Genomic DNA, 15,598 nt, shown 5'->3' with positions numbered 1-15,598 from the left:
TATTTTGTTTTTACTTTCTATATTTCTATTATATTAAACTATGTAGAAATAAAAAAGGTTCGTGTGGGAATTTTCCAAGAAGACACGTGGCTGAGGGTTTTTTTCCCCTCCAGTTGACCCATATTTTAGAGGGATAATTTGATTTAATATTATGGCCAGACTTCACAAAGAAAAGAACGCCTCTTATTTATCGCAGACTTTCCCACAGGAAAAAAAAAGAAAAATAACAAACAGAACTATGAAAAGTTTATTATGATTCCAAAGCATTCGGAATTATAGTCCGAAGATTTCCGAAGAAGACAAAAAAAACCAGATGTTTCTATCTCAACTAGGAAAAAAAAGAAAATAAATTAAAAGCGAGGGAACAATTTCATGTGTGACATGAAGCCTACCACAAATCGCTTTTCGGAGGTTTCATGTCTCACATGAATCCTACCGTATTTGAAAAAAATGTTTTGTTTACGTCTGACTGTAACAACAACGCTTGAGTTTCATGTGGGACATGAATCCTACCGTAAGAGCGATTCTGGTGAAATTGATTCTGTACGCAAAAGGCTAAGATCTAGTGAAAAAGCGGTGTAAAGTGAGTAAGGCTGGTGTTTTACGGTCGAGTGTACTGGCGGGCGGAAAACACTGCCTTTACATCTCAAGCCAATAAATTATACCGGTATTACCAATATACCAATTTATTATGACGGTTTCACCGACGTATTATACCAATTTTCCACCGGTTTGAACGGTGCTTTAGGTCTGTTGAACCTCCTCATTTATTTGGGAGGGAGGTGGTACCTATGAAACAACATAATATCAGAAGGAACATTTTAATTTGATTACATTGACCACTTCTCTATTTTTTTTTTTTTTTTTTTTTTTTAAGAGGTTTGACAGAGGGAACTGTAACTCTAGGGTCTTATCGTCCCGAAATCGGAGAGAGAAGGAAGACAGGATAGGAGAAAGCCAGCCGTTCCGAGAACGAACATTATCCCATCAGGATAAAATCCGCCCCGGGCGGGAATCGAACCCGCGGTCTAGCGCTTACAAGGCAGACGCACTACCAACTAAGCTAACTAGGCTGGCGTACCCTCCTTAGGAAGATTTTAAATCTGATTTTTTTTTCCCCCACATCACTTTTCCCTGGAATTATCATTACCTATGTATGGCTTTAGATTTTAGATAAGTAGTAAAGTAATAGGAACTTTTGGTTCGGCACCAAGGATTTCAGGTCCATCTTAAGAGTTCTTTGTGGCAGTTGGATTTGGAGGATTATAGAGGTCTTCAATCTGAGGCTTGAAGTAAGACTTGAGTTGAGCCCTCTGCATTTTGAAGTTGGGGGTGAGAAGACCGTTTTGTACGGAGAAGGGATCTGGATGCAGGTAGATATCTTTCACCTGAAACCAAAATTAATTGTGAATCAGAATTTTCATTATTGGCAAATGAACGTAAACCAGAATTGGCATGATTGGAAAATGAACGTAAACCATAATACGGAAAGCTCAGGAGCACACCGTTAATAACGATTACATTACCTATGAATAGTGTGTCCTAGAAGGCGAGGTACCTCAAGAAAAGTTCAAAAATACATCTAGCAATATTTGAATCGGAGATGTAGGTAAATAGGTGTTTCTGTGACAATAACAGAGTTCAGCTCTCTAAGAGACCAGATTGAGCGGGCATCGAAACCAAGGACTCTCTCTTAACCCCTCGTCGACTTACCTGTTCAAAGTTTCGAAGTCCGTCCTGTCTTGCCCAGGCAGCCATGTCTTCCATGATCATCTGTTTGACCTTGGGATCAGCACAGAGGACGGATAGAGTTCCTGGAATGCCATTCTCCAGAGCTTTGCACTTGACAACGTCAACATCGGGAACAACAATGGCAACAATGTACGACTGAAAAGAGAATCATAAATATATAAAGATGACCGATTTTCGACTAATGAATGATGGTCCCAAGATTTTTTTACTATTTTTCTCATTTTCCTAGTTTACCCAGTAGCTGAGCTTTTTAAAATTTCTACAACAGACCTCGTAATAGTAATTCGGTCTTTTAGAAGAATTTTCTTCATGAACATTTTTCCCTAAAGTCCGAATTTTGTAAAAGTTTAGTTTAGAGAATTTTCCTAAACAATAAACTGGTGTCTGCATTCCTTTCTTCTTCTCTTTCTAAAAATAATTTGATTGAATAGATTTTAGGAGTTGAAAATAGTCTACATCGTCTTCACCCAGGCTATTTTGTAACTAGATCCTCGCCATTGTTTTCGTTAATGCTATTACAAGAGATTATTTTTCCCAATTGTTTTTCAAGGTTTCATTTAGATTGTCCGGAAAATAGTTGAAGTCTAATTCTTTCTACATGGTTTCATCATTATTTTTGAACATCCTTTGTCTATCTGTTCTCATTTTCTTTTCAATGCCACGTGTTACGTTAACAAGTTTGACTGAATATGAAGTCAAGCGTAGGTGGAACTCTTCCTTCTTTTGGATGCCCTGTTCCATATTTTCTCGTCTGCTTTCTTTCATAGCATTGGATCTATTCTATTTTTAAAACCATAACTATTGTGATACGTAACCTATTCAAGTATTCACTATGTATTTCTAGATGGGTAAAATGCTAATTTCATTACATATCTCCTAGCTCCAATGTTTACCAAAAATCCCATGAAACACTCTCGGATAATTCTCACACCCACATTCTGTTTTCTTACCTTCAAAGATTCTCCATAAACAAAGATCTGATGAACGTAGAGACTTTTCGAGTAGACGGCCTCAATTTTCTCCGGAACAATGTATTCACCTTGCGCCAGCTTGAATATGTGTCTCTTCCGATCTATGATCTTGAGAGCACCACTCTGAAATCAAATGGTTACCAATTTAGCTAGGACAGTAGTGAAACAGTCTGTATCTACCTAATCGAGACCAAGTTTTTTCTATTCAGAGTGAGGGTCAAAGTATTTACCTCAGATTTTATCTCCTCGTTTTTGTCCTTGCTGAGAAATTTCTTCATTGTCTACATTTATGATTAGCAAGGGGATTAGGGAGGAAATTTTGGGATGTAAAGAAGCAACCAAGGCCGTCATTTTTACCCTATTAGGGTTTCACGACCTACATCAACACAAAAAACAATGTTCGGTCTGCCCCGAATTTTCTACTCAGATAATTTATACGTTTCACTTCCAATCATACTCGGAGAGGATTAGTAGACATTGAGGAAGCATTGTTTTTACATAGTCCCTCCTCCCTAAAATGAAAATTCGCTCATATTTTCCGTTTTTCATCTGTTTTAGATCCAAATTGTTAGTTGTGATAAATATCATTCATAGGTTCTGTACGTCTTTACGAATAAATTGCACTTCCTCCATACTTAGACCAGTGATGGGCTCTAATGATGCTCATATGATCAAAAGCACTGATGCAAAAGAATGTGGCCAAAAGTAATACCACCTAGTGAAAAGTGTGTTTTTAGTAGAATTCACTTTTCTATACAGATGAGCTGGTCACGAGAAAGTGAAGTGATGTTCAAATACAGACGCGCACTGTAAGCTGTTACTACTAATACTGGAACGATTTTTATTTTCAATAATTTTGACGGGAACAAAAAAATGTCAAAATAATATTAATAGAAAAATTTATGGAAGTCAATGTCAGACGCTGAGACAGAAAGTTTTCCTTTACAGTAATTTACGGGGATTATTTGGAGGGCGAACAGAAAAAAGAAAAGCTCGGGAAAAAGTTTAAATGAAAAGATTTGTAATCAGATAATAAGAAGAAAATAATATTTGCGAAAATTAAATGCACTGAAACTGGTGAACACCACTGGAATTATCAGTGGAGGAATTGAAAAGCAAACCTTAAACTATTGTGATCTGACCTGGACGTGACTAAGGGGCTGGAAACTATAAAAGTTCGTCAACCTGAAGATATACCTAAGTACCTACTCTACAGAAATGATACTGTGAAGTATGATTGTGACATGATTGGTCTGAAGTACAGATTTAATTTCGACCCCGTTAATTTATGCAATACGCAATACACGAAGTATGACATTATGCATATAATAATAGAATCAAATTAGAGTGTTTTATTGAGCAAAATTTAGGAATTAACATAGGTACATATGCACAAAATTAACATAGGTAGGTACATATTAAAAATAAAGCATGGTAAAAAAAAAAAAAAAAAAAATATCCTCAAGACCATTTTTTCCTCTGTGTAGCAATTTGCATTGTAAATTTGAAAAATTATTTATTATTTAAAGTGTAGGTAGTTGAAAAAAAAAGTGTAGTTGGTAGATAAAAGATTTCCCAGTTAATTTTCCTTTAAAGCTACTTTCTTCAACTTACTTTTTGATTTCATTTTCTTTGGAGCCCATGGCCATGTTGAACATCAGTCTTTTTATGAACGAGGGCCTAATTTGAGCCATGACTTTGTCATACATTCTGTTGAGCAGACGTGGAACGGCAGGCATGATGGTTGGTTTCAGGGTTTTCATGTCTTCAGTGAGATTCTTGATGTCACCGGAGTAGTAACCGATTGATCCTCCCACCAGGAACATTGCACTCTGGAGGAAATGGACATTGGAGTTTCAAATGTATTAGACGACATCAATAATTTAGGAGGAACAATAGGGTTTAGATTTGGAAATCATTGTCAACTTCACAAAGGCTTCCAAATTTCAGATGCAAGACGTTGTTGTTGTGCTAGCATCCGTCATCAACTTCATCCGCCGCCGTTTTTAAGTCAAGGAAGTTCGCCGCCTCCATTAGATTCGTCCAGAGGAGCCGACTTCCAAGACGTACATAGCTATCATTACCGGAATGGGAGGAATTGTGTGAATTTTAACTGTAGGGTAAAAGCCAATATATGACTGATCGATTCTTTGGGGAAAGCGGAAAAGTGTCACTTACCTCGCAAGTTCGTTCCAACATGTGAGCCAGAGGAAGGAATGAGATCAGAACGTCTGAATACTTGGGTCTGTGATCAGACAGTTGGAGTAGAGCGGCGCTAATGGCCGCTATTACATTGCCATGGGTGAGCATCACACCCTTTGGATTTCCTGTGGTGCCACTGGTGTAGCATATAGTACAGAGGTCTGTGGGTTTGGGCGGCTGTGGGAGGAAAAAAGTTGTAGGATAAATGGGGATTATGATGAAAGTAATTACTAAAAGTATGTATGTGTTTTTACAATCTACTTATTATTAAAGAAGTAGAAGTGTGTTGGGAGAAAATATCCTAATACACACTTCTACTCCATAAACCAACATTTAGGAAATTAAAATTATCTTTTAATGAACTAATCGTGAAATTTCTGCCTGAGCCTATCAATGAAATTTTGACCGGCTTCTTATGATTTCGAGAAATCCACCATTAAATTTCCACTTTCAAATCAGCATTTTAAATCATTACGGCAGATGATTCTAAAGACCAAGATATGGAGAGCGAACTTAGACGAACACTAGAAACAAACTTTCTAAGAACAATCGCACCACAAGAGGATATAAATGCACCTCTACCTGGATGTCAAGCTGAGGTTACTAAGGAAGATATTAGTACTTTGAAATGTTCTCTGCCATCTGACGTTCTTCAGTATGTGACAGATATTCTAGATTTACCAACAAGTTATGAAGAAAGTGACGATTATGATTCTAGTCAAACTGAATCTGTAAGCTCCGTCTCTTCTTTTTCCAGTTTGAAAATCAATCTTGAAAAACCACCGGGAGCAGAAGTTACTGAGCCTAGTGCATTACGAGTATCTCCCTACAATGCGTGTATTGAGTTCTTTAACGAATGTGAAGTGGACAAGGGTAAAATGTTGCAACATATTCGAGAGCAAATTCAAGCTACCCTAGTATTTGGAAGACAAAATCAATATGTCTGTACTGAATTATCCCCGGAGTTCGAAGAGCAAAGTAAACTAGATCATACCATGAATAAATCCGTCGAAAGCTTGATAGGAAGAGTTGCCAAGAAGAACGTGGACAATAAAAAGGAGCTTAACCCAATAGAAGATGATGCACAAGTGTCTAACAATGATTCCGTTAAAAGTTTGGGAAAAGAAAAATTCAAGGGTGAAAAATATTCAATATCAATATGTCCTCAGGAAATCAGCGACTGGGTGAAAGCAAGGCAACTTTCCAAGGCTATGGAACAGAAGTACATGGACACTGAGGAGGACTTGGCCAAGACTTTGAAAGAGATTATAGTGGAGCCTGGGGAATATGAAATACCTGACCAAGTTTTTAAACTAAAAGAAATAGAAAATGCATTTGACGAATTGTTAAATGACACCTTGGGTACAGAACTGTTTAACAGACCATGTTCGGAAGGCACATCTCACTCGGAGGCATCTAACTTTGGTTCAACCATCTCTCCAGGAATAAAGCAATGTATGAGTGACTGGATGATCACAAATATACCGTGCTCAAATAGACATGCTCGAAACATGGTTCAAAATGATATGAATACCATACAAGATATGACGCCAATGAATGAAAATGAAAACCACGACAAACAAGATTTGCCATCGATGGATGAGCATGAAATTTGAATAGGTATTTAAGAAAACCGTTTCAGGAATTACAACTTTTAGTTATTCACAAATTCACACATTTTCATTATTTTTTTTTTCTCCCCAGACATTTTCTATTTGACCATTAACATGACTCACCACTTCTTCAAACATCTTCTGCGCTCCCACCCTCTCGATTTCGTCAAACCGAATGATCTCTATAGCTCGACTTCTGGCTCTCTGCATGGTTGCCATGCGGACTTCTCTAATGGAAATGATTTTTTTCAGGCATCGTGGCGCTCTGTCGATAATTTGGTTGCATTTGCTGTCATCATCTACAATGAGGACTGATATTTCAGCTGGAAAAGGCAAGAACAAAATCTTTTTTAGACGTATTCTTCCAAAGGACGTTGAAAAGGAAGTTATCACTTTCGGTAGGTATGCTTTATTCAGTTAGCAATCTTTGTCTTCAAGAATTTTAGGAGTATTCCTAATTAAGTTTATAGAGTAGCGTAAAATGCTGAAAGTAAATGCAAATCCCTCATACCTTGATTAATGATGAAAGCACATGCGTCTGGTCCAAGGGTATCATACAGTGCTACGATGATCATGGAATAACAATACGCTCCCTGTTCCGTGATGATCCATTCTGGACAATTCTGACTGTAGATGCCCACAAAGCTTCCAGGATTCACACCCAAGCCCAACAGACCAGATCCGAAGTTTCGAGCCCTCAACAGGGCCTGATTGTAGTGAATCCACTGGTATGGTCTTGATATGTTTTGTCTCCATCCTAAGCATCTACCGTTGTCTGAAAATTGGAGAACGTTATTTTTTTTATTTATATTTATTTGAGTGTGCCAACATTGAATAATAATGTTATATACACAGAACGTTATTTGTGTGAAGTTCAAGTTAATTAGCCCATGAGGGTAGGACTTTCGCCGGATGGTGATAGCAGAATAGGTACCTAGTAATGATTTTATCCTCCGCCGGCCGTATAAGAAAATAGTTCATCCCTAAAGGGAATTCAGCTAAAAAGTTTCTTCCTTTGTGAGCATTTTTAAAATCTCAAGTGCCAATCTTCTAAAGCCATTTCTATCATTCTCTGGGCGAAGAAAAAGCCACGTACACAAGTAACGATTTTTTTGTTTGACTCGACTGTACGATCAGAGAGTCAGAGACTATGATAAAATTGATAAATCACTGGTGTGGACGAAAGGTGAATGAAGATCTAGGCAAGAAAAGTCAAACTGATGATGATCTGAACGTTGAGCTGATTGGTAAATGCTGAAGAAAAATGGAAACGGCCAAGCAAAAGAAGAAGATTGGTGTGGATGTAAAACTGAGCAAAAATTCTAGATTGCGTACCGGAGAAACCTGTGCAATTAATAGTTTCAAATCAAATCAAATCATGGTATCTTTGTGGTAAAGCAGAGAGCTTTCTCACAACTTTGTGGGTATCACAGTATTACAAGTCTTTCATTTACTCAATCATCATATTTATTATCGCTCGTCTCTTCGACTTGTAATGCCGCCACTGGTCGCTACTCGATTAAAGTAGCTACTCAATTCTCCTCACGAGGCTGAGTGCACCCCGAACTCCAAGCACAGAGCCGAAAAAACCTCGGCCCCGCCGGTAATCGAACCCGGATCTCCTGCGTGCAAGCCTAGTGTGATACCCACTCGGCCACGGAGGTTGCTAGTTCCATCTGATTGATAGTAAAATCGCATCGTTTGTTCCAACCAGAGCAGGGTTTTGTTCCTACCAAGGTTTAAAAAGAAATATTAGAAAATACAGCTCTTGGTTCTAACTTACAAGTCCCTCGGGGGAAAAGACATCTCTCAACGGACCCTTTTATTTCCCTTTCCGTGTTGTCGGAAGAAAAAAATGCAGAACTTTGAGTTTTTGTTTTGTCTTCTCCATTCTATGTAAATGCAGTAACAACTATGCAGCTACTTGCTTTAGGAAGACGCATTTTTTGTTCGTATAGTCCCGAAGGTTTTACTTTACTTTCACATTTTTTAAGGAAAGTTCCCTTTAGGGATGAGCTATGTTTTGAGATCCTTGGGTTCGCTGATCTCGGATGGGGTCAAGCTTTGGGAACTTCAGGGCCGAAACTATAACTTGTGAAGAACTCTTTTATACTAATTGCTAATATGTAATTTTAGACTAATTAGTAATTATAATTAATGTAATTACTATGCTTTGTGGATTATACGTAGAAACCTGACAAAAAAATCATGGATAGAAAGTACAAATCAAAATAAAGAGTGTTCCAAGAAATAAATACAAAAGAGAAGGAATTCCATTTCTAAGAAGAAAATCAAATTCAAAGGCCATTTCATGATCACATACGAGTTTATCATCAAAGATATAAAATTGTTTCACATTTTTTAAGGAAAGTTCCCTTTAGGGATGAGCTATGTTTTGAGATCCTTGGGTTCGCTGATCTCGGATGGGGTCAAGCTTTAGGAACTTCAGGGCCGAAACTATAACTTGTGAAGAACTCTTTTATACTAATTACTAATATGTAATTTTAGACTAATTAGTAATTATAATTAATGTAATTACTATGCTTTGTGGATTATACGTAGAAACCTGACAAAAAAATCATGGATAGAAAGTACAAATCAAAATAAAGAGTGTTCCAAGAAATAAATACAAAAGAGAAGGAATTCCATTTCTAAGAAGAAAAACAAATTCAAAGGCCATTTCATGAAAGATATCATCAAAGAATAAAAATCGAATTTATCGAATTTATCGATTTTATCGAATTTATCATCAAAGATATAAAATTCATAGTACCGAGTAAATCAAGCATGATTCTGTAGGTCGTTTGTATCTCATTGTGATTTGGGAATTTTAGCAAACTATGTTCGTGTTGTAGGTACGTAGGAATTTTCGATCGCTTTCTTCTTTTTATATAGGGGTTTAACTTCACATATGATAAGGGTTTTACCCTCCATCTGTCCACAATCTACCCTTCGCCTCGTATTAATATCACCCAGCCTGAGTGGGAGCAGAAAAGCCAGATTGCCCAGATGGTCATCCATTCGGATACCACGTGTAATGTTGCTTAAAACTTCAGTGATTCATTGGGAACTGGCGCAATACTGTCGCCTTTAGGGTTTATAGTAAATCAAGCATGATTCTGTAGGTCGTTTGTATCTCATTGTGATTTGGGAATTTTAGCAAACTATGTTCGTGTTGTACGTAGGAATTTTCGATCGCTTTCTTCTTTTTATGGGGGTTTAACTTCACATATGATAAGGGTTTTACCCTCCATCTGTCCACAATCTACCCTTCGCCTCGTATTAATCTCACCCAGCCTGAGTGGGAGCAGAAAAGCCAGATTGCCCAGATGGTCATCCATCCGCGGATACCACGTGTAATGTTGCTTAAAACTTCAGTGATTCATTGGGAACTGGCGCAATACTGTCGCCTTGAGGGTTTATAATGTACTCACTTGATTCTTTGGCTCCTTTCCGGAATGCATCGTACAATGTTTTCACATCATCATAGAGGGTAGAGAGGAATTTGCCTTCACTTGCTCCAGAGAAGAACTTGGATACCCTGACCACTTCTCGTCCCTGGAAAAATAAACAAAACGGATTGTTCAATTTATCTGAATCATGTCAATTTTTGTTTAGCTTATTCTTGGAGAAACGGACGAGGACCAAACGTAACCAAGCTTGCGCAAAGTTTACGAACTTTGGTCACGTTGGTCAAGTAGACCTTTGGTTTACGAACTTTGGTCACGTAGACCTTAAAATTTTCCTGCAGGTGACCGTAAAGCTCAAGTCAGTAAGAAGGTTAAGGACTTAGCTTTTTACTGTTTTACTTAGCTGCTGTTTTTCAATTTTCTTTAGAGGTGGAATTTTCCATAGGCTTAGGAAATCATAGACAGAGAGATAGGCATTAGGAAACAGTAAAGTACATTGACCTCCAATAAGGAAAAAGTCAGTGAAATTCCTTGTAGGCTAGACTAGATCCTGAATGCATCAATCAAAACACAATATCAAAAGCCCAAAGGAACACGTGTCAAAATCTTTACATAATGTACTCGTAGTTAACAAGTAATAAGGCATAGGTACTCATAGATCACAAGACACTTATGAAAGAGACCAAAAAGTTTCAAAGAAAATGGGTTGTGTGAGAAATTGTTTCATCTCAATGGCGTTCCTTCAAAGTATTCAGGAGAGAAGTCCCTAGCCATTTTCCCTAAATATAGTGCCTGTTTGTTTCCCCCTGAAATCAGCAAACGGTCTTCGTAAGGTGAGAACTCCCCCCGACCCCTACAATCCCGAGGGTCTTTCGCCCTGAAATCGGGCCTGCCTGTCGATGATGCAAGAGAAAGAAATTTTATTATTGTGAGTATGCTAATATTTCAAGCATTTTAAATTATTTATCTGCGAGGAACAATACGACAAAGGAGAAGACTTTTATTATTGCCGTCCGTTTGTCGATCATTAATTCGTGTTTAACATTGGAACACCTAGAGATTCTCTCGTTACCTACACATTGGTGAATGATACAACTACACTGACTCATTTTGTGGGTCAAAGAGTTAAGAGTTAAATTGTTTTTTTCCTCCAATTTTACTTTCTTTTCTTCTTACTACTTTGATGCTGTGTATTAAAATACAGAAACGGTACCTACCTATACTTTTTATTATTGCCGTCCGTTTGTCGATCATTAATTCGTGTTTAACATTGGAACACCTAGAGATTCTCTCGTTACCTACACATTGGTGAGTGATACAACTACACTGACTCATTTTGTGGGTCAAAGAGTTAAGAGTTAAATTGTTTTTTTCCTCCATTTTACTTTCTTCTTAGTAATTTGATGCTGTGTATTAAAATACAGAAACGGTACCTACCTATAATTTAAGATACCAAACTTTTGATCCGTATTGCACCACGCTAAACGCTAACCACCAAACGCTAGAGGTTGGTGGGGTTGGTGATTACAGAAATTATTCTCCCAAAATTTCATTTCTGACTCATTCTAGTAGGTAAATTTTAGCTACATATTATTATTATTATTTCATCACAGCTCATCTGGTTGTATTTCGTTCCAATGGTCTCCATACTGTATGTAGCTCCATTCAAAATCTTCATACAACGTGTCAGTCTTGTCAATTAATCTTCATAAAATAATTTTATACCTTGCATTCTGAATGAATTTTCCTGGGGCCTGAGGTGAATGACCTGACGGGCCTATAAGGACGACGAGGAAATCAATTCAAATATATGCTCGGTAGGATTAAATTAGTTTCAGATTGAGTTTCCTACCTACAATAGAATAGAATAGAATTATACCTTGTTTATGCTGCTGGGATAGGATTGAAAAGTCCCTTTACCCCGCTGTCCAACCAAGGTCTTAATACTTGTACCTAACGTACATAATATTATCATCTCTATTTGTCCTCGACTTTGCGCACCACATGCAATGGTCAAAAATTTTGTACCTTTCCACGTGAGTTTTCCGTCCTCAGCTCCCGGTCTATTCATAGCAATCGGATGAGCGGTTTGGCCAGGCATAAAGTTCGAACAAACACACACACAAAGTCGATCATTTAGGACCGGTTTTAGCGTCACCTATGTTAAGCTACGCCGAGCAAGGCCAATAAATGGATGGGTGACTTGAACCTTATGTTGGGAATAAAGGGAGAACGGCTGATTTTAAATCATTACATGAAAGTAAAATCAAAAAATCAAATCAAGAATGATAATAAACTGAATATTAAACAAATTATCATTACATGAAAGTAAAATCAAAAAATCAAATCAAGAATAATAATAAACTGAATATTAAACAAATTAGGTAGGTATACTTACATTAAAGTAAAATCGAAAAATCAAATCAAGAATAATAATATACTGAATATTAAACAAATTAGGTAGGTACATAGGTACTGATCGAATAAACTACGGGCTAAATAATTCCCGGAGGGACGGGCCCAGCTTGTTATATAAGTAATTATTAGATTAGCTAACCATTTTCAACCACCATTATATTAGCTTCAACATCATAACCTCCCACACTGCCTCCATTGTGAAGCTCGACACAGACCTTATTGTCGGAACCCCCCTTAACAAAGTACTCTTTATGATAAAGGGGCAGATTGTTTTACATTTTGGCACGACCCTCAGGTTCTAATCCTAACATGATGTCAACTCGGGATATCAAATAAAAAGTAATAAGTGGAAAATTCTTTTCGTCATTGTTAAAACGGGTCAGTTGCATGGAATTTCAACGTAGATAATAATCATGTTGTTGTTTTAGCGGCTTTAGCTTTCGCCGGATGGTGATGGCAGAATAGGTACCTAGTAATGATTTTATCCTCCGCCGGCCGTATAAGAAAATAGTTCATCCCTAAAGGGGATTCAGCTAAAAAGTTTCTTCCTTTGTGAGCATTTTTAAAATCTCAAGTGCCAATCTTCTAAAGCCATTTCTACCATTCTCTGGGCGAAGAAAAAGCCACGTACACAAGTAACGATTTTTTTGTTTGACTCGACTGCACGATCAGAGACTATGATAAAATTGATAAATCACTGGTGTGGACGAAAGGTGAATGAAGATCTAGGCAAGAAAAGTCAAACTGATGATGATCTGAACGACCGAGGTGATTGGAAAATGCTGAAGAAAAATGGAAACGGCCAAGCAAAAGAAGAAGATTGGTGTGGACGTTAAACTGTGCAAAAATTCTGGATTGCGTACCGGAGAAACCTGTGCAATTAATAGTTCCAAATCAAATCAAATCATGGTATCTTTGTGGTAAAGCAGAGAGCTTTCTCACAACTTTGTGGGTATCACAGTATTACAAGTCTTTCATTACTCAATCATCATATTTATTATCGCTCGTCTCTTCGACTTGTAATGCCGCCACTGGTCGCTACTCGATTAAAGTAGCTACTCAATTCTCCTCACGAGGCTGAGTGCACCCCGAACTCCAAGCACCCGCCGGCAATCGAACCCGGACCTCCTGCGTGCAAGCCTAGTGTGATACCCACTCGGCCACGGAGGTTGCTACTTCTATCTGATTGATAGTAAAATCGCAATCGCATCGTTTCGTTTGTTCCAACCAGAGCAAGGTTTTGTTCCTACCAAGGTTTAAAAAGAAATATTAGAAAATACAGCTCTTAAAAAACTTTTCATTGTAATAATTATAGGTAGGAAGCTGTACCTATAGAGAATAAATTGTCAAAGTATGATGCAATGATTTTGGTAGGTGGGATGATTGCATTGGTGCCTAGCATTTACATAATTATATTATTATAGAAATTGTTCGTGCTTTAAATAGAGGAAAAATCGAACTCTTCCCTACCACATGTGGTTAGTAAAATTCTTTACTTAGGTAGGTGTGTAGGTACTTATTTTCCTGTGATTATCAAAATAAAATTTCTTCTCTCTTATCACTTCAAGGCAAGGTGGGGACGTGCCCTGGGGAATTATTTATATTTCGAGTTACTCCCTATATTATTAGTAGATATTATTACCAAAATATACCTATATAGACCAAGTGAAGAAAATAATGGCATAGAGAAAGTAAAAACACAACTGCTTAAATGTTTTCCTAATCGTCCACATACAATACCTACATTTCTAGACAAGAGGAGTCCCTAGTTTTGTAGTTTTTGGAAAAAGTCTTACCCGTATAATTTCCGACTGATTATTCAGATCCACAGGAGGCCGAATGGCCGGCGGAGAACAAGAGGTGCAACTCATCCTTCAATTGACGTCCTGCACACCACTTCACGTCACTCGACAAAAACTTCCCATGGGAGGGAAGCCAAAACACGGAACACTTTCACGCAATTTTTTTTATAAATATGAGTGATTACAGTCATTTTTCCGGCGGTTGTTCAAAGTAAAAATACCTAAAGTTTTAAAAGGTGTCAAAACGAAAAACTGTACTCATAAAACCGGTCCACGACACAATGATATTTTTGAATATGCCGAAATGAAAAACTCCTTCAAAACTTCTAAAAAAAAGGTTTCCTTTTCAGTGGCAGGGTTCTCTTGAAGGAGCTCCTTCGCCCAAAGTCTCAATATTCGATGATTTCTTATCTCGATAATTTCTCACTATCGCGACGTAATGGTACGGCGCGGGCAGAACCGTATACGCATCGCTGAACGGAGCAGTCGAAACACTAAGGCCGCACGTTCATGACGTTTCATGACGTTCTCACGGGGAGTTTAGTTTATTTTGGGAGACAAACGACTCTGACGCCGCTGCCAAAGACACAAACAGACACACGAACACCGAGTGGGGAGATGGGAAAAGCGCGGTGTAATGATAATGATGGAAAAGCGTGGTGCAATGCTGAGGAGAGGGGTCTGTAGTGATGTATGAGATTGGAAACATTTTTAGTGGAGGCACAAGGTAGTGGGGAGGTGAGAGGAAGTGGGAGATGAATGCTGTTGTGTGAGAAACTGTTTCATCTGAGTGGCGGAGGGGCAGGGCCGTGGAATGGCGATTGTGGTCGTCAGGGAAAGACGGTTTGTGCCTAGGTATTTTTGGGGTAAAAACTGGTGAGAATTTACAATTTTCTCTACATAATGTACTCGTAGTTAACAAGTAATAAGGCATAGGTACTCATAGATCACAAGACACTTATGAAAGAGACCAAAAAGTTTCAAAGAAAATGGGTTGTGTGAGAAATTGTTTCATCTCAATGGCGTTCCTTCAAAGTATTCAGGAGAGAAGTCCCTAGCCATTTTCCCTAAATATAGTGCCTGTTTGTTTCCCCCTGAAATCAGCAAACGGTCTTCGTAAGGTGAGAACTCCCCCCGACCCCTACAATCCCGAGGGTCTTTCGCCCTGAAATCGGGCCTGCCTGTCGATGATGCAAGAGAAAGAAATTTTATTATTGCCGTCCGTTTGTCGATCATTAATTCGTGTTTAACATTGGAACACCTAGAGATTCTCTCGTTACCTACACATTGGTGAGTGATACAACTACACTGACTCATTTTGTGGGTCAAAGAGTTAAGAGTTAAATTGTTTTTTTCCTCCAATTTTACTTTCTTTTCTTCTTACTACTTTGATGCTGTGTATTAAAATACAGAAACGGTACCTACCTATA

At 38.0% G+C, this 15,598-nt stretch overlaps 2 protein-coding genes across 2 annotated transcripts; one reads left to right on the top strand and one right to left on the bottom strand.

The window, feature by feature from the left end:
* Window positions 1-1,117: 1,117 nt before the first annotated feature.
* LOC103512608 (long-chain-fatty-acid--CoA ligase 6) lies at window positions 1,118-14,718 on the bottom strand. Its single transcript, XM_026825939.1, has 9 exons — window positions 14,163-14,718; window positions 9,973-10,096; window positions 7,050-7,313; window positions 6,662-6,861; window positions 4,902-5,102; window positions 4,338-4,555; window positions 2,703-2,853; window positions 1,714-1,887; window positions 1,118-1,388 (listed from the first exon to the last, which is right to left on the bottom strand). Exons 1-9 carry the CDS (start codon window positions 14,235-14,237, stop codon window positions 1,230-1,232), a joined length of 1,566 nt encoding a protein of 521 aa, XP_026681740.1. The 5' UTR covers window positions 14,238-14,718; the 3' UTR covers window positions 1,118-1,229.
* On the top strand, window positions 5,360-6,927 carry LOC103512523. Its single transcript, XM_008477292.3, has 2 exons — window positions 5,360-6,545; window positions 6,791-6,927. Exon 1 carries the CDS (start codon window positions 5,426-5,428, stop codon window positions 6,539-6,541), a length of 1,116 nt encoding a protein of 371 aa, XP_008475514.1. The 5' UTR covers window positions 5,360-5,425; the 3' UTR covers window positions 6,542-6,545; window positions 6,791-6,927.
* Window positions 14,719-15,598: the final 880 nt, after the last annotated feature.

The sequence above is a fragment of the Diaphorina citri genome, unplaced genomic scaffold, assembly GCF_000475195.1.
Source record: "Diaphorina citri unplaced genomic scaffold, Diaci psyllid genome assembly version 1.1 scaffold37, whole genome shotgun sequence".
NCBI lineage: Eukaryota > Metazoa > Arthropoda > Insecta > Hemiptera > Psyllidae > Diaphorina > Diaphorina citri.
Note: the sequence above shows the minus strand (reverse complement) of the source record. Positions and strands in the feature narration are given on the sequence as shown.

Bases quoted from the DNA above. Each gene is read 5' to 3' on its own strand.
- LOC103512523 (XM_008477292.3), top strand. From the start codon at position 5,426: ATGGAGAGCGAACTTAGACGAACACTAGAAACAAACTTTCTAAGAACA.
- LOC103512608 (XM_026825939.1), bottom strand. From the start codon at position 14,237: ATGAGTTGCACCTCTTGTTCTCCGCCGGCCATTCGGCCTCCTGTGGAT. The intron at 10,097-14,162 runs GTAAGACTTTTT...TTATTTTTCCAG, and splicing joins ATCAGTCGGAAATTATACGG to GGACGAGAAGTGGTCAGGGT. The intron at 5,103-6,661 runs GTGAGTCATGTT...TTCCTCCCACAG, and splicing joins AGAAGATGTTTGAAGAAGTG to CCGCCCAAACCCACAGACCT.